The following is a 17,749-nucleotide window of genomic DNA, read 5'->3' as shown; positions in this document are numbered from 1 at the left end:
GGCGGAACAGGAATACCGAGATGTAAAATGTGTCACGGTTTTAATTTTCATGAGCTGTAAGAGGCAGCGAAGCAGCATCGAAGGTGTTCCGCTTCACACCGCCGTGCTGTCAGCGTGGTTATTTCCTTCCTTGCGGCGCCATGACCCAAGCAGGAGCCCTTTGACAGCCCAGCCCCGTTCCCAGGGCTGCGGCTCGCCCGGCCTTCCCCAGCACAGCCTTGCAGCATTTCCCTTGGCGCAGCAGCTGCGCTGCCGTGCGAGGCTCTTCGTGCAGCTTGGAAGCCGCTCTCCTTGCTGACGGTGTGGTAAGGAGACGGCTGGCACGCTGCAGCCTCTGCCGTGGCGTCTGCGGGAAGCTTTGCTGCAGTTACCACAGCAGTAGCTGTGTGTCTTACTCGGTGCATAGTATGATATATCGTCTGTATATGTATACATACTATACTATATATAGCATATTTAGTAGAGCATAGTATATATAGTATACGTGTATACACTATAGCATAGTGTATATATATGCATCTCTATATAGGGATGGCACAGCTAAACAGGAAGCGTGCTAAAAATACGTACATACAGGTTTTTATTCACTTCTTAAAAAAGAGGGGAACAAAATCCCTTCTTAAGTAATATAGAATTCATTTTTACAGTACAACTGTTATATTTCTCACTCTTAGGTTCTACAGCTTATACCACTGTTCAGATGCCACCAGCAAAAGCTGCTTCTGCAAGTATCTTCCACAGAGGAGCTACTAGAAGTATAACTCTTGCCTGGCACTGAGAGCACATTCCCTGTATAGACTTCAACCTTGAATGCATCTCCAACTCATTTTGAATGGTTTCTGGCTCTCCTCAGGTGTGACGGGCTCTAACCAGAGGCAACATATCAATGCATAAATGTCATCATTACTTTATGCCATGTGGTGGAGAAGCTCACACTTCCAAAGGAAAATGTTTCCCTGTGTATATTTCCTGTAAAAGTTAGCCACAGAAGAATGAATCTCTATAATAAACAGTTTGATAAGTACCTAAGAATAATGAGAAATATATTCCCTTACAAAAAAACAAACAAACAAACAAAAAAAGATCACTTATGCAATCTTACAGCAATACATTTCCTCTTAAAAAACAAAATTATACAATCGTGGAGATCATGGTCCAGAAACAGTGGGACAGGATTTCCATCTTAAGTCCATCCCTTTTCCTAGGGAAAGAGTTGGTTGAAATCTTTGGCAACCTCCAGCAGGCTTTAACAAGCTTTGCTGTTTTAAGACCTGAGAAGTTGCAGAGCAAGGCAGTGCAGGAATCTATGTGAACTTTCTCATAAACCGTAGTTTGGCATAGGCAATGATGAGGAAAATAACAGTCATGCAGAAGAGAGCCACTATGTTTTCCCACATTGCCCAGTCGGTAGGTGCAATTCCTTGGCTGCACAGGTATGCCTCACCAGAACACCTGCAGAAAAGCATGGGGCAGAAGTTGGTATTATATCTGGTGCAAGATACTGTAAGTCTTCAGTTGGTTACTTTTATTTTCCCGTCATACAAAGATTTCTCTACCCACAACTCTGCAAGTCAGAGGTGACAGAAAGAGAGTAACTTATTGTGAAAAAAAATAAAGCTTAGGGACAAATCTGGATCTTTTCATATTTTTTCAGATGATTCCATAGCATCATAATTGTTTCTTACAGATAACTGGCAGTTTATGAGCAAGCCTCAGAACCCCATCAGACTATGATACATATAAAAATATTTAGTTTTATTCATCAGTACCCACAGCAAGGGTTTGGGGTCCAAATGCTATAGAAACAGTTCACTTATTCTCACAAACTCTTATTCTCTGGGTAATAGTAAGTTTTGAAATAGTCTGACATGTCCCTTACAATTCCGACCCAAGAACAGTCATGAGGTAAAGACTTACATTTCTCCTGAAGTAACTGGAGGACAACTGCCTGCATCTCCCACAGACACTGTAACATTTGGATTCTTCTCACCACAGAAGTAGAGATCTCTAAGCTCATTCACTTGAAGAGCCTAGGGAAAGAGGCAGACAGCAGATTTTTACAAAGAGCTAGTGACTTTGGGTGCTAAAGCTGAAACACCTCAAAGGTGCTTGCTTATTAGAAGATATATATCACCACTCTTGGAGTCATATGTTACTTTTAGGTGTGAACTGAGTGGCCCAGAAAAGTTACTTCTCAGCACTTACTCTGAAGCTCTTAACCACTAACTTTCCGAGGAACTGCTCCAATGTCTACATGCAGGATGATTTGGTGTCTGAATCTGTAACTCCAGAGTTACCTTTCAGTGATTTAGCTATGGGTTTCTGTGTTGCCAGCTACAAGTCCCCATTTATCCGCCTTTATCTGAGTCAGTCTCCTCTCCCAGAAAACCATATGGCTGCCTACTGACACCCCAGCACCAGCACTATGAAGCAGGAGGGATCGACTACTCAGGCTAGGAATTAGTGCCTCACTGGACAGTTTGCTCTGCTGCTGTCCAAGCAGTACTAATTTTGTGGCTCAAATTAATTGTTCAGTCTCTCATGCTTTCATATTTTACACAAATTAACTTCCTCTTTGAGGATGGCTGTTTTTTTCTTTCACCACATTCATGTGAGGAAAGAAACCAAGTCAGACTTTTAAGAGAACTGCATTTATACACAAAACCTCCCCAGGATGCAGCATGGTAGCCACTACTCACAGGAGACCAATGCTACATTCTACTCACCGTGAGGCCATATCGAGGGATGCTGAAGTACTTGAGCCAGTTCAGCCAGCCCATTACAGAAGGGAGGTTTACTAGAAGGCCTGAAAAGATCTGAAAGAGAACAAAAGAGACTAATGAGTCACAAACCCAGTTTACAGCAAACCATGCCATTCCTGCAAACCCCACTGGGCAGCCAAGGTTAATGCAAGAAAATCAGCTAATTTTTTTTTTTTTTTCCTTTTAAACAATCTAGTTGATCACTTAGATTTTTAATACTGTCCTTTTTTTCTAAGGACAATTAAAAAAAAAAAAAAACACCTTTTTGAAGCACACTTTTAGCACAGCTCTGGTGGCACCACACCTACAGAACTGTGAGCAATGGTTTGACACTTAGATTACAGTTTAGCAGAGGTAAGTCTGACCACAGTGTCAGTAAAATTGCAGGCAGAGAATAACAAGCTACAGGACCCATTGCTGTAGACAGCCTGTCTCCTAAATCCATCTGTGCATCTTATGTACTCACAAGCATCAGGACAAAACAAATAGTGATGAGCAGATTTGCCACAGCCACCACTTCCATCCCAGCACTGATAGCCAGAGACATGGCTGTGGCAGTGTAGGACACCAGTATCAGGGCCAGCATGAAGAAGAAGAATCGGCCTGCAACAGCTTGGTATCCTGTCAAAAAGCAGAAAGAAAAAGTCCAGTTAATATCCACATCACGAACCTCAGAGAGGCACCCTCAGGCTCCCACACAAGACATGAAAAGGAGGAAGAAAGGCTGAGTCTGGAGTTGGCAGCAACTGTGAATGCTCTAAAGCATTATCAAAAGACATGGACAAGCAGGTCCCCATCTCTGATTGCTGGTGTCTCTGCCCCTGCTCCAGAGTCCTCAGAAGTTACGATGCCAAGCACTTAAATCAGCTGAGGGTTCAACCAATTTCAATTTAGATATACAAATTAAACTCTGGCTAAGTCAAAAATCAAATGTATTGGAAGATGACAGGTTCAATGAAAGCATCAGTTCATTACCAATCATCCAGTAAGTGATGCATGAGAATATGATGGCTGGAGCAGTTCTCATGGGCAGTAGATCTCCTATCATCAAGGCCAGGAAGTAGGCAGACACACGGTAATATCCACTGGTGTACTGATGACTGCGAGGACAGGAAGGAGGCAAGTTGTACAGGTTTAGAAGTTATCTAGGAAGCAGGTTCAGTATGTGTGTCTGTTTTATCCTGATTCAGTTTATTCTTTCTACCACTGACTCCTCTATATGCAAGTTGATTATTTTCTCTGTGCTGCCACTTCCCACTCCAAAGTAAGGGCTGATCTATCTCACAGGCCCTGCAGCAATGCTGGGAGCACTCTGGGAAGATGAATGAGAAGCCATGTGACTACTAAATAGCATACTGGAAAAAAGCTCCTAAAGCTCTGTTCAAAGAGAATGATCCTAAACACAAGAGCAGGGGAAAGTATGAGATTAATTGGAAGAACAGTTTATCCATAGCTATCTCATACAACTGTTTCCAAGGGAGAAGGAATGATAGCCAACAATGAGAAAACGCCTGTAGGACATTAACTCACCTCCAGTTCACAGGGCAATTAAATATCATTATGATTGCCTTGCTGCATAATGGAGCTCATGGAAGGACTCAGGTGGTGAGGTGCCAGAATCCCCACTAAGCTGGTAGGCAGGCCAGACTAGCAAATGTCAGAGATTCATTCCTGAGCAGCTGTCAGGGGTAATACTAAGCAGTTCTGAGCAAGCTGCCGGTGGTCGTGCGCACATCTAAACTAGTGCCTCACAAAAACACCACACTCATTTCACTCATTTTCCAGGCACAAATCTCCGATTTCCTTTTTACTGCATGTCTTTTGCCCTTTCTTCCCATGAGCTGGAGGCTATTCCAAACCACGTTTTCAACATGTATATGTACACACTTCTTTTTTTATGCACACTTATATACATGCACACATTTATAATATGTATTTAATATACATATGTATAGACAGATAGACTTGATTGTTAAAGAGATCTTGCAAGCCAGCCAGAAGCACTTTTCTTCTGAGCATCCTTTGAGAAGGTTTTCCAAAAACTCCCCCTTCATCTTTGCACAGTCTTACCACTTTGGGACCACTGCAAAACCCTGTTTCAACCAGGCCAGCAAGAGGGCAGGTAGGGTTCACAATCTTCAGGATTCACGTGCAGACTTCAAGAACAGACTGTTACCAGAAGTGGAAAAAGCACTTCTCGGTAAACTGTGATACAGCAAGCAAGTAAAAGCATTTTATTTCTCCCTTCCTTCCACTACTTCTTCACATTTCAGCTCCTTGCTTTACTGACTGATTTAGCACTACTATTACATTCTGATGTTGGAAGAAGAAATCAGCTCTCAAGCCCTCGTAGGTAGAAATATTTTTGGTTAGCTTTTAAGATATTTCTCCCCCCTCACTGCGGGGTAGGAAACAGTCTAAGAGCATCTCTACTTACACAAATAGCTTCTTGTCTCTGATGAACAGCTCAATTGCAGAGACACTGGAAAAGCATTGGTTTGTGGTGACAAAAAACAAGGATCCAACCCTAGAAGACAAAACAGCAGTCAAGAAGTGAAGAAACAGCCAGGATCAAGTCAGCACTTTTCTGTCTCTGTCCATAGAACAGATATTTAATTGTGCTACTGTAGATCTTAGCTGCAAAGTCAGGTTTATTCTTTTGTCTTCCCCTGCACATCTCCTTCAGACACATGTGCAAGGAACTGTGTTCCCTTTAGGACCTCTGGTAGTACCATTCTGTAGTGTGTTCAGGCTGGTGAACCTAGCCCTCCTTTGTGGTCCAAGCAGAGCCCACAGCCTTTCTTGTGGCCGAAACTTGTAGTCTATTGGCACAGAAATGAGCAAGCTGCATCTTCCCAACTTACCGATTCTGAATGCCACTTTGATCCAGTTTTACACCAAAAAAAATGGCCCCCACAACCAAGGCTAGAATTACTGTCACTGCAATCTGGAAGTGAAAAGAAGAAAGGGAGAATGAAGTGCTTCAGATGGGCAAACAGGGACAAATCACTAGATGGTCATTAAGGTATATACAGGGTTTAACATTCATGACTACCTAAAACTTTGCAGTGTGAATCCATGTAAACATAAAACACATACAATTAAAAACCTTATGCCAAATTGTCGTGGTTTATCCTTTTCCCTTTTCTCTTTCCTTTGAGCTTCTTTAGTTGTAAAGACTAGCAGAAGCACACTCAAAGAATATCCCAGCTTAAAATGTCATGTAAGCTACAAGATTAACATCTTCCTGGAAGCTCCCCATGTGAACCAGATATTGGAGCATTTCCCCCACTCCTCAGTATTCAGTGCTGTAGTCCTTCTGCTATATATTTTTTTTTTCCAAAGGCAACAACCTGAGTGGTAGTGGCACAGGACTTTTCTGTTCCCCTAGCTGACTTTGAAAACAGAAGTGTGCTCTACAAACTGCACACTGTGGGACTGAGATCAGGAGTCTGAGACTTCAAACAATTGCTACCAACCTGTGCAACAGAGGCCTGCGGGTTCCTGATGAGGTTTTTCAGGGAACGCTTGGACACCCAGTACAGCTGGGTGAGGAATCCATTTGCATAGGTAATCTCATGCCCCTGCTTGCGTACTTTACGATTGCTTCCCCGTCCCAGCTCCACTTTTGCCAGTGCTTCCTTTGTGCTCTGGTACAGGCTGGAGTTGAGGTACTTCTGGTGTAGCACATCCACCACACTGCTGACCGCATTCTGTTCCACCGCTCCATTTTCACTGTTCACCTCTAAGTGGCAAAGACAAGATATGGCTTGTGATTCCCCATGAACACCTACCTTCAGACATGGCCCATCAACATGGCTCTGCTCTGGAGGCTGGACAAAGATATGATCAGGAATAGCCAGAGAATTTGAATAGTTCAAGCCTTAGCTCTGAGCGTAAGGGAAGAGCTTGTGTGAGAGGGTTTCCCTGCAGTTTTAATCCAGCCTGGATCTTTGTGGCATAAATATGGCCACAGTCTTAGAACAAGCCATTAGAAAACCTTCATGGGATTTTTGGGAAATCAATTATTTGCCATTTACCAAAAGGCACCATTATGAACACCATTTGCTTAAAATCCTTCAGTCATGGATATGCTAAAGCATCCCCAGACAAATATTTTCCAAAATTTCACTCACAATATTGTTAGAGAATTTGTTTTCACATGTAGTTCTATCTAATCTTTCTTGATGCCACATAAATCCATTACTCCTAGGCCTATCTGTCTTCTTCTATATGGCAGCCCCTTACATGACTGAAAGCTTGTCTTCTTTTCTCAGCTATTTCTTGAGACAAAGCAATTCTAGTTGTTCTGTCTTTCCTACATTTTGCAGACAACTAATATCTATCACTGTCCTCCTATATTACTGAAGGAAGAAAAAAATCCCTTTTAAGTCTTCTGAGATCTTTAAACAAGCCCAAAGCAAAGTATATCTATTAGTAGGAAAAATAGAATGATAGTAAAGTGTCTTTAGAATGGAGAAAACACAGAGAATGAAAGCTTGCCAAAACTACATTTAACCCAGGTGGGTTTCTCCTTGACAATTTACCTTTTCCTGTGTCCACGGGTTCATGAACTTCTTTGTTTGCTGCCACAGCAGTTGAATCACCATTTATGATATCAAGAAAAAAGTCAGCTGGGTTGTTAAAGGGTTCACATTCATATCCTTAAAAATAAATAAATAAACAAACTCCATATGACAACATGTTTGTACTCCACAGAGCACAGCTTGAAAAGTCAGGTTTAATACTATATCACTATTCTACAACCCTGTTATGAGAAAAACCCACTGCTTCACTGCTTTTCATGAACATTAGTTTACAGCAGTAGAACAGACAGGATTTGGAAGATGGTGAAACTGAGGTATCTATACAGAATTTCAGAGCTGCTTATTCCTCACTGATTTCAGATAAGGAGAAATCTGAAGCTTGCTTCTTTCTACAGAGCTCAGCATGGACAACTCTTGCCTCCTTCCCAGTGGAAAAAGCTTGCAATCAAAGCTTGCAATCCAATGTCCATGACTGCATCTAGACTGGGAATTCACTCCATGTTCTCTGTCCATTATAGTCAGAAACCCTCATCCTCCTTATTTGTAGAGGGGGCAGCCAACCAACACTGCAGTTATTAATCCAACTTAAGACACAACATGATTTTGTCCATTCAGTCACCCACCTGCATTCAGACTAGAGCGGATTCTTGGATCAGCCTCTGCAGATTGCTGCCAATCTGCAGACTGTGGTTCAAAACTGACCGGGTCTGCCATCCTGGCTTGGCAGAACTAGAAGCATCATCTTGTCTGTTGTGCATCATGTTTCTAAATGTCCAAGCAAATCTGTTTCTTTGGCCTGGTACAAGTCAAAACATAGGCAGGGGACACCCATGCTCTATTCTACCTGGAAAATGTTCTTTTTATTATTTCATTTTTTTTCTAATTCTAACCTAATACTGTTCAGATTGTCTGTGTACAGCCTCTAGTACTGTAGCATGAGAGTTCTATCAAGAGCAAGGGTAAAAACCTACTGACAGTTTAAACTTGGTAGCTGGATGTTACTCTTGGCACAGAAAGCTTACCAATAGAACTAAAATAGTCCAGGGCCTGGTTTGCAGGACCATGGTACAGCACCTTCCCCAAGGCTAGTAACGTCAGGCTGTCAAACAGCTTGAATATGGAATAGCGGGGCTGATGGATGGAAAATATGATGGTTCGGCCTCTTCTGGAGAGCCTGAAATAGAAACAAAACTTCTCTCAAATACACCATGCTTTGCAATTCAGAAGGGTTATTGTAGCTGGAGCAAAATATAAGTATCCAAATCCAAGACAAAAGCTTGTCAGCTTCCTAGAGTCACAATCCACCAAAGCTCCAGTTCCCTCTTCTCTCTCACTGTGGCAGATGCTGCCTGCAAGACCTTCAAGCACCCATCATTACAACAGACTTGCTGCAGTCCAGGTAGGCAGAATGTTATGTTGTCTGTGGCTAGCAAAGGTTAGGCAAAAAAATTAACCACAGCTGTATATAAATCCTCCTTATAAGTTTTCTGTACCAGGCTTCAACGTGACTAACAGGAAAGGTCCTACTGTACTCAGTGGCATAGCCAGGCTTTACACAGCAGGCTGCTGAAGTCTGGCCAGCTTTCTCCTAGCTCTTCTGCTGAGGACTTACTCTTTACAGAAGTCAAAACTAGTTTTCCTTCAGGTTTGTCAGATGCTTTTCAAGTGCTTTGTCACTGATGCCCAACAAGTATCCCCCCTGATTAAGACCTTCTATTCACGAACAGCAGAGTAAGAGGTACCCCTGGACAAGATCAGACAATATGCCACAAACACAGGAGGAGTGTTAGGAACTCGTTCTCATTACGTGAGCCTCATTTGGACCTCTGCAGCAGAAGATAGTCCATCTCCAAAGCAGAGAATGGGGAGCACTGAGGGCAAAAATGCAGGTGAAGTTGGATCTGAGTTCCAGGCCATTGTCATAACAGAGGAAAAGCTTTTGTAATAGGCTCAGCTGGAAGGCCAATAAATTGTGATTACAAGGCTTGACCTCACAGTCTACCCCTCTCTGTGGCAAAGGGAAGCTGTCCAAGCTACATCTGCTTTTTGGGCTCCAATCCAATGCTTGCTGTGGAAAGATTCCCATCAACTTCAAAAAGCCTTGGACAAGGCCCAGATAAAGAGTTTACAACCACTTCTGAGTCTGCTAGTCTAGCTTTAAGAAAAAAAAAAAAGAAAAAAATGAAAAAAAAAAGAAAAAAAAAAAAAAAACACAAACATTGTAGCTACTAAGTCATAGCAACATTCCTCTTTTAAATAATGAGCTAGCAAAGAAATTCTAGCAGAGCCCTGAAAAAATCGACTCTTACTTCTTCAGGAGGATGAGAACAGCATTGGCTGTGCTGGCATCAAGGCCGGTTGTTGGCTCGTCCAGAAAAAGAACTGGTGGCTCTGTGATGAGCTCCATCCCAATGTTGGTTCTCTTCCGCTCCCCTCCAGACACTCCCCGGATCAATTCAGTTCCTACCTACAAGCAGAGGAAGTCAGGTGTTTGCAACTATTTGCTCTGGAGTTCAGGGCTCACCAAACCTATGAAAAGCAGACATTTTCATTTTCAGTGTCCCGTCAGTGAGCTCTTGGAGCCAGCAGCAGATGATGGGTCTGACTCAAAGAGCACTGTGGATGACCATGTAGCAGCGAGCAGACAGTCTGATTTTTAGTAGTGCCAGACACCTTTGGCATTGGGAAACAAAGATGACACTGACAAGAGCCATGACGAGGCCAGAGCAGCCAGAGGCAGCTTTGGTAATCGGGCATGCCTTTCATGGGTAGCTCATCTGCTACCCAAGTAAGTGGGGGTAAGTAACATAAAGGTAAAATAAGAGTAAAAATGCAGCTGGGAGGAGCAAGCTCTGCTCAGAACTTCTCCATCACAGCCCAGCTTCCCACCCCCACAGCATTCAGCAATTGTAAAAACAATTCCCTTGTCTTGTCCCACAAAGCCAGGAAGCCACCATGCAGCGTTCCAAGGTGCTATGACTAGGCAACTTTCCCCCCTCTGCTTATACAACATGATGGATGCAGCCCAAAATCTTCCCTGTTTAGTAACAAATACACATACCTCTTTCCAAGCTACCTCCTGAGCTGGAGAGATTTCCTGTGTGTATTATGATCTTGTCAGGTTCCTGCTTAGCTTAGTGTAGCTGTGCTACATACTCCATACTGCCCAGAATCAAGTAGTTTAGTTACCAGAGGTAGTAGGATTTCTAAGGTGGGTATTCTCACTGCTCACCTTAGAATCAGCCACTTTGCTTAATCCCAGCTCGCCGATTATCTGTGTGACTCGCTCTTCCTTCTCCTGGAAGCTGATGGAGTTGGGGAGTCGCAGGGCAGCAGAAAAGTGCAGGTTCTCCCTCACTGTCATGGTGCCCATGACAACATCGTCCTGAAAGCAGCACAAATTGACAGCTGAAAAGCCTCACCCTCAGCTACCTGACTGGGCACTGGAGTCCCTGTGGTGGCAGTTGCTGGATAAGCTGTTTGTGGACCACGGGTGAAACTGGATTGAGTGACAACTCCTGCTTCAAAGCATACAGAATACAGAATTCAAGATCACTCAGTAAAGTCAAAGGGAGAATGCAGCTCTTCAGGCTCCCAGCTTGTGCCCAGCATCACCTCAGCCTGCTTTCAGGCTCAGGAGTGTAAGTGCAGATGGTACCATTTTTTTTCTGGAAGTGCACTTTCCTTACAAGCTATAGTGAGGTAGGGCAGGTAGCTGTTTCTGCTGCTAGTGCTCAGCATTTGCATGATATAAGTGCAGAGACCATTAGCAGTTTTAAAGGGATAACACATGACTTAGCAGGTTTACACACCCATCTGCATAGAACAGATAGTATGTTAAATATGTATGCATTTAGGCCTTCAGTTTGTTATGACTCTTTGGGTCAAATGACTCTTTTTATCAATACAGGGAGTAGTGCACAGGGGTGGGAGGGGAGAGCAACCATTTAATGTCTTGCCCAGTTGCCAATCATTTCAAGGTTTCATTTGTTTGGTTTTGACATTGGAGAAACAGATGTCTCAAACTAGGAACACTTCCAAGAAACTTCCTGGCCATTTATGAGGATTTGGGGATCTTTAACCTGAAGCATCAAGATTTATCACCAGTCTTGTCACATGCATCCTCTCAAAAGCCCCCCAGCTGTCAGCTTTCAGAAAGGCTGCATATTTTGTATCTGCCTGCAGACAGAAGCCTGGATGGATTCCAGATTTAGAGGCTCATATAACTGCCAAGAATCCCCTTCTCCTCAGCTCCCCCCAGGGCTTTGAGGGTCTATTATTGGTCCAGGCCTCCACCCACTTCCGCAGATTCAGCCAGCTTTTCCTGTCTGAGTGGAACGAAGCTCTGCTCCAGCCAGCCAGAATCAGAGGAAGAACAGCAAGGATCTACTTACTTCCTAGAATTATTGTTGGACAGCTTGAAGGTACTTCTGCTGACTAGAACTGCCTCTGAGTTTTACAACAGGAGATTTTGGGTGTTGAGAGGTTCCCACCAACCAACCCCTGTTTTAAATTTAATTTAATTTTTATTTTTAGAACCCTTGCTGGAACTTCAGGAGAGAGACAAATAAAAATAAAAATAAAAATAAAAATAAAAAAGCCACAGTAGCTCAGTGGCTTGGGCACCCATGCAGCTTTGGGAAGCCAAACACCTCCATGCTTTACTTGGCCGGAGTAAACAGTTTGCTCCTGTCTCTTCAGTATCACAGGACAACACTGTAACACCTGAATTATCAAATTAGACTCTGCAGAGATCACTGAACATTACCTTACTTAATGCTTTCATGCTTTTGCTCATCTTTGCTTCATGCTTTGCTCATTTTATGCAACACAGCCCTGCCTTTTTTCTTGAGAAGCTGTTCCTCTTCCCACAGCAGACCTACTCACTCACCAGGGAAGACCATGCTATCTCTCATTCATGTAGTCGTGAGCTCCATCCAATGTATTCCCCCCACACACACCTCTTCTCATGGAGGACACTTTTCAAAGGCTTTACACCAAAACCTACGCTCTTCCCTCCCAAGGTCTCCCAGGCCTCTGCTGAAGGCATTTACTCACCTGCACGACATATCCTGAGATGCACTTGAAATTTGGAGGCTGTGGGATACCATCTATAAGCACTTCTCCAGACAGGCCTGCTGGGTCCTTTCTAGCAGCCAGCACATCTAGCAGACTTCAGACAGACACCAGACATTAGGTTTTGCCATGACAACTGCTTTTATGTATGACCAGGTAAGTGCCACCAGTCAGGACTGCAGCTACAGCCTGCTCACGGCATGTTCCAAACCAAACGCAGGGCACTGAAAGGGGCTTCCTCTGCTCTGAGGGCTTCACCTTTTGTACAGAAAGGCTGATACAGGTGGAGGATTCTCAAGTGTCAGCTATGCCACTGCAGTATTGCAATACATAGACCCTCAGAGCCATCAGCCCCCTACAGACATTAACTCGGTCTCCATGCTAACAGCTAGTCTCAGACATGCGCACACAAAAGCGCCCTGCCAACCAGCTGTTGTCTGCTCTCCAGCCAGGGGAGCACAGAAGAAACTACTTTGATCTCAAGCAAATTAATCCAAATTGGTATAAACAAGACTACAGTCAAGATTAATTTCATAAAGTCATTTTGGTTTAACATATCTCTGGATTCTCCTTACTGCAAATTAGAGGTCAGACTGTCTACTAGCTATGTAAATACCAATGAGGTCTGGCTCTTGCAAACATCCTGATCAGCTGGCAGTCTCCTTAGAGGGGAAGATCAAGGGTCACCACAACAACACACATGCATGAACCCTGGCCATATCTGCCTGTCCAAGACAGTCTCAAAGGAAGAATGACGCAGCACTCTCAGAACATTTTTATATAGGAGAGAAAACAACATCAGCAGTGGCTGGAGATAGTCTGCAAGGTACTTCTCAGTGCTTTCATCCAAAGATTTCAAGCATGTGCATTCCCACCACCAGGCCACAGCCAGGCTGGGGTGATGAAACCCAGCAGGTATCCTACAGACTGACATTACCCTATTCTTGGCAGTCAGAGGGGTTTGACCCTGCATCTCTGAGGAAGTCTTGCTACAGCAACATCACTGGGATGACTTCCCTCCTGCCCCCGAAGGACCCTGCCCTCATCCCCACCTCAGGGCAGGTCTGGGAGAGAGCCTACACCTGAGCTCCAGTCACCCCAGTTCAGCCTGGTATCTTCACTCAGGCCACCATTAATGGTGACTGCAGTAATATGGACCACCAACTGGAGCAGATGAGGGGTGTGACACCACTGCAGGGCAAGAACTCCAGCAAAGCCAGCATCAGAGGGACAAGACGTCTGGCTACATCTCCAGATTTCTCCCAGGCACACACAAGTGTAAGCCTGGGGCTCCCTCTTATCTTCCCCAATCCTAACAGTCCCACATCCCCTTTGAACTATTACAGAGCAAAGGAAAGTACTCACGAAGATTTACCGCTCCCTGTTGGCCCCAGGATAGCATTCAAGCCTGGCTTCATGATGCCACTGAAAGAAGGAAAGAGTTATTCTCAAATGGAGGACTGTTCCCATGCAGCTCATAGTAGAGGTCAGATGTGAACAAAATTATTGAAGTTCTCCTTTCAGAATTGTTGAAAGCAAAATTTCAAGATTATTAAGAACTTCTCCTTAAATCTGAAATGAATAAGCATTTTCCTTTCTTGTCCCAGACAGCCAGTCAGAACAAAACCAGAGCTGGACATAAGCAGCAAACTACAAAAGGCAAATTATGCATCTTCCCACCTGAGCTACGTCTGGAAAAGAAGAAACAATTGCCCTCTGTTACCTATCTCCTCCCACCACAGCTCAGACCATAGTTAAGGGAACCTTCAGATTTTCTGGCAGAAGAGTTCACACAAATTTGCCTAGATCAGTAACTGAAACTGCTCCAGTTACATCCCAATTTTTATGCCTAAGGCAAATTAGCAAGTGCTCACATGAACAGCAGACTGGCAGGAGGGTTGTCATTTCTCTGTACAACGGTACAGCTGGATCTGGAAAGTGACACTCAGGTCACTGATTCACAGCAGCAGATTAATTCCTACCTCCGGTATTTTAGTTAGGAACTTACTAAACATTTTGAAGGATCTTCTTTTCCACAGTCTTCCGTCTACACAAGAATCCACTGGACTGCTTAACGGAGTACTGGATGTTATGGAAACTCACGACAGAGCCCCGAGGGGATCGGAGGGACTCCCTTGTTGGAAGAGAACGTTGGAAATTGCCTACTCCTTCCTCTTCTCCAACAGAAATGATGCTGTGATCAAATGTGTCTGCCATCGTGTCCTTGTTACACAGGTCAAACTCCACTGCATGAAGATTTTTGGGGCTGCTGTTGTTTTGGGCAGTTCCCATCTACTGAGACAAAGAACACAAAAACACTCAGGGAAGAAGACATGAGCAAAGAGGTCTGCAGAAGGTGTCCAGCACGTTCATGCACACCACTCCAATTCTTAGAAGTGCCAAGTTTCCAAAAGGATGGACATCCGCACTGGAAGACATCCAGTAGTCCCCAAAGGCATGGAAACGTTCAGAACAATGCACACAGCCCTTAGGAACAAGACATGGATGTTCTTGAAGAGGTGACACTAGTTCAAAGAACATCTGATGAAGTAAAAACCAAGCCTGTTTGTGATGGTCAATGCCTTGCTTGACAGAGTGGGGGCTACAGATGCAAGCTGCTATGCTTAAGCTAAAGAGACTGAAGCACCACTCCATCAGGAAAGAACATGCTTAATCCACTTCATACCCCCACAAAGCCTGCAGAGAAAACCTTACTTGCTGGCACAAGCTTGTTTCAGTGATATCAATTTGATTAAAATACAACTACACATATCATTTAGCATGTTTCAGTCACACCAGTGTCAAGATGCTTCACAGATACAAGGAGGAAGAGAAGTTTGGATTAGTCTGTGGGCACAATTTATCTTGAAGAACAGCAGTATTCCCCTCTCCCACAGGGAGAGATCTGGGACATCCTACAGTAAAGAAAAGAAGGGTACAAATGGGTATATTAAGGAAAAATAAATATGGTATCTGTTTGAAATCAGCGGGAGAGTTATAAACCATCCCGATTCAAGCAGATAAGCTGCTTCTGTAGTGCAGGATGGGAGCACCTGGAAGGAAGGGCATGAGACCAGCTAAGGAAAAGAGCTGTTCTCCCTGCCCTTGCAGCAGCACCTACACAGCAGGAAAAGTATCAATACTGCCATAACCATTAACAGTGCTTCACCCAGTAGTCATAACAACACAGCTATTTTGTCAAGGGGATGCTTCACTTTCTGTTGCTGTAAATGGCTGAGACCAAGTTGGAACCCCTTCACTCATTAAAAAAAAAAAAATGTCTAAACTTCTTGCCTTGACATTGCATGGGAAGAACTTGGAAACCCTGCAGTCCCCACGTTCTGCAGCCTGGGCGAGGGCTGGGCTTAGCCTGCACCCTGCCTTTTACCCAGGTAACCTCGCAGCCAAAAACCTTCTTGTCCCCTTTCCAGGCAATCACAGCAAGGAAGATGGGAAACGCTACGTGCACTTTCCAGAAACAGAAGGGAACAGGTTAGACTAACACAAACTAGTCTAATAATTTACTTCCCTTCTAGCTGCTGGCACAAAGGTGTTTGTTGGAAAGCTTAAAAAGTTACTGTGATTATGTGGAGAGCCAAGGCTCTCACCAGGGTAACAAACGAGGAGAAAGAACCATGCACAAAGACATCTGCTGCTGATTAGCTGAGTTTTGTGGGTAGGCAGATGTATGCCATAAGTGACCTTTTCCTGACATCTGCATCCACCTTTTTCCCTCCATTTACACTTCTTTCCCTCCTGGACTGAGATGGTGAAAAACAGTAGGACTGATCACTGCAGAAGCAAGGGATAGCTCAGGAAGCGAGATGGTCGCACTCTTAAGAATTGGGAGCTCCAAGAGCCAGGTTAAAAAACAAAGACAAACAAAAAAATACAAAACAAACAAACAGAAAACAGAAACTACCCTTTCCTATCACTTAAAGTTGCTTGGACACAGTCCTGGGCAACCAGCTTTTGGTGGCCCTGCCTGAGCAGAGGGTTGGACCAGATGACCTCCAGAGGTCCCTTCCAATGCCAACCATTCTGTGAAAGCTCAAGAAATTACAGTAGTTTTTATTTCTTTATAAGTAAAGGAAGAGTGGCAGGGGGGAGAAAAGGAAGGGCTGTTTAACTTGGATGCATCCTGTGGCTGGTGACCCCTGGGAAAGCCTTGCCTGTGGGAAGCAAGAAAGGATCTGCTGCTTACATCAGCAAGAGAAGGCTTATATATAAAGGTTGCACAACACATTCGAGGGGAAAAATAAATAAAAGGATGACCACGACACCAAGGGCAAAGACACGGTTAGACTTTTGAACACTCGACTGTTTGTAAACCTCACCTGTGCTTCGGATAGCCAGGTTCCTCCCTTTACAACCCCACGAGCCCTTTTATACGTGTTTTTGCGAAGTTACTGATAAGCACCTCCCCACCTTGCCAGCGCCCTGCGGGCACGAGCGAGAATGACAGAAGGATGCAGGCGGCCCGGCACAGGCTACAGGTGGGCGCGGGAGCAGCACCCGGCGGGCAGCCACCTCCCGACCCCGGTACCGGCACCGCACCCCAAGGCGCTCGGGAACAGCGCCGCCCGCAGGGGGTCGGGGTCCCGGTCCCAGTCCGAGCCCTGCTCCCAGTCTCACTCCCGGTCCCGGTCCCTGTCCCGGTCCCTGCCCCACTCCCGGCCGCGGTCCCGGTCCCTGCCCGTTACCTCCGGGCCGCCGCGGCGCTCCAGGCGGCGGACACGCGGCTCTGGCTGCGGCGCTGCCTCGGCGGCGTTTTATAACCGGGTGCGGGCGGCGGGTTATATAAAGCGGCGGCGGGGAGTGCCCGGAGATGTCACGCAACCCCCGCCGGGACCCGGGCAAAGGCAGCGGAGAAGCCCCGCGTCCCGTCCCGTCCCGTCCTGTCCCGGGGCGGTGCCGCCGGGCCGTGCCGCCCTCCGCTCCTGGGGCCGCGCAGGGGGAGCTGGCGGTGCGGGGCGGAGCGGTGGAGCCCCCCGGCGCCGGGATGCCGAGGGCTGGCATTCTCGGTGGAACCTGCCAAAACGCCGCGGTGCGGCCGGTACGTGGCCCACGGCCCACGCACATCCATCCCTGGCTCGGGGTGAATGGCTGGAGGGTGGGGTCAGCCCCCCATCTCCCTCCTTCCCCCCCTTATCCCTCTGGAAGGCTCATCACGCCCAGGGGGGATTTCCCTGGAAATCCTCAGCTGGGGCCAGGGATGGTCCTGGCAGTGTCACCCTTCCAGGGTGCCACACCGTGACAATGCCACCCGGTAGCACGCCTGCAGAGTTCCTGTGAACCCCCCGGGGGTCACGGCAGCCCTCCCGGGTCACCCATCATCCATCACGCTGCCATGTGTCCCCAGCT

General features: G+C 45.6%; 1 protein-coding gene across 2 annotated transcripts; it reads right to left on the bottom strand.

Moving 5' to 3' along the window:
• Positions 1 to 563: 563 nt before the first annotated feature.
• Positions 564 to 17,309, bottom strand: LOC118169212 (broad substrate specificity ATP-binding cassette transporter ABCG2-like). Of its 2 annotated transcripts, none has more exons than XM_035330290.1 (16): positions 17,089 to 17,309; positions 14,394 to 14,680; positions 13,751 to 13,810; positions 12,368 to 12,482; positions 10,542 to 10,694; positions 9,619 to 9,776; positions 8,332 to 8,483; positions 7,310 to 7,426; positions 6,242 to 6,507; positions 5,627 to 5,709; positions 5,200 to 5,289; positions 3,738 to 3,862; positions 3,229 to 3,383; positions 2,727 to 2,816; positions 1,918 to 2,030; positions 564 to 1,452 (listed from the first exon to the last, which is right to left on the bottom strand). In XM_035330290.1, exons 2-16 carry the CDS (start codon positions 14,675 to 14,677, stop codon positions 1,305 to 1,307), a joined length of 2,109 nt encoding a protein of 702 aa, XP_035186181.1. In that variant the 5' UTR covers positions 14,678 to 14,680; positions 17,089 to 17,309; the 3' UTR covers positions 564 to 1,304. The 2 variants fall into 2 exon arrangements, with proteins under 2 accessions (XP_035186181.1, XP_035186180.1); XM_035330289.1 differs by having other exon boundaries at positions 14,394 to 14,677.
• Between the last annotated feature and the right edge of the window lie 440 nt (positions 17,310 to 17,749).

The sequence above is a fragment of the Oxyura jamaicensis genome, chromosome 6 (genome assembly GCF_011077185.1).
Source record: "Oxyura jamaicensis isolate SHBP4307 breed ruddy duck chromosome 6, BPBGC_Ojam_1.0, whole genome shotgun sequence".
NCBI lineage: Eukaryota > Metazoa > Chordata > Aves > Anseriformes > Anatidae > Oxyura > Oxyura jamaicensis.
The sequence above is the reverse complement of the archived record's forward strand: the minus strand, read 5'-3'. Positions and strand labels throughout refer to the sequence as shown.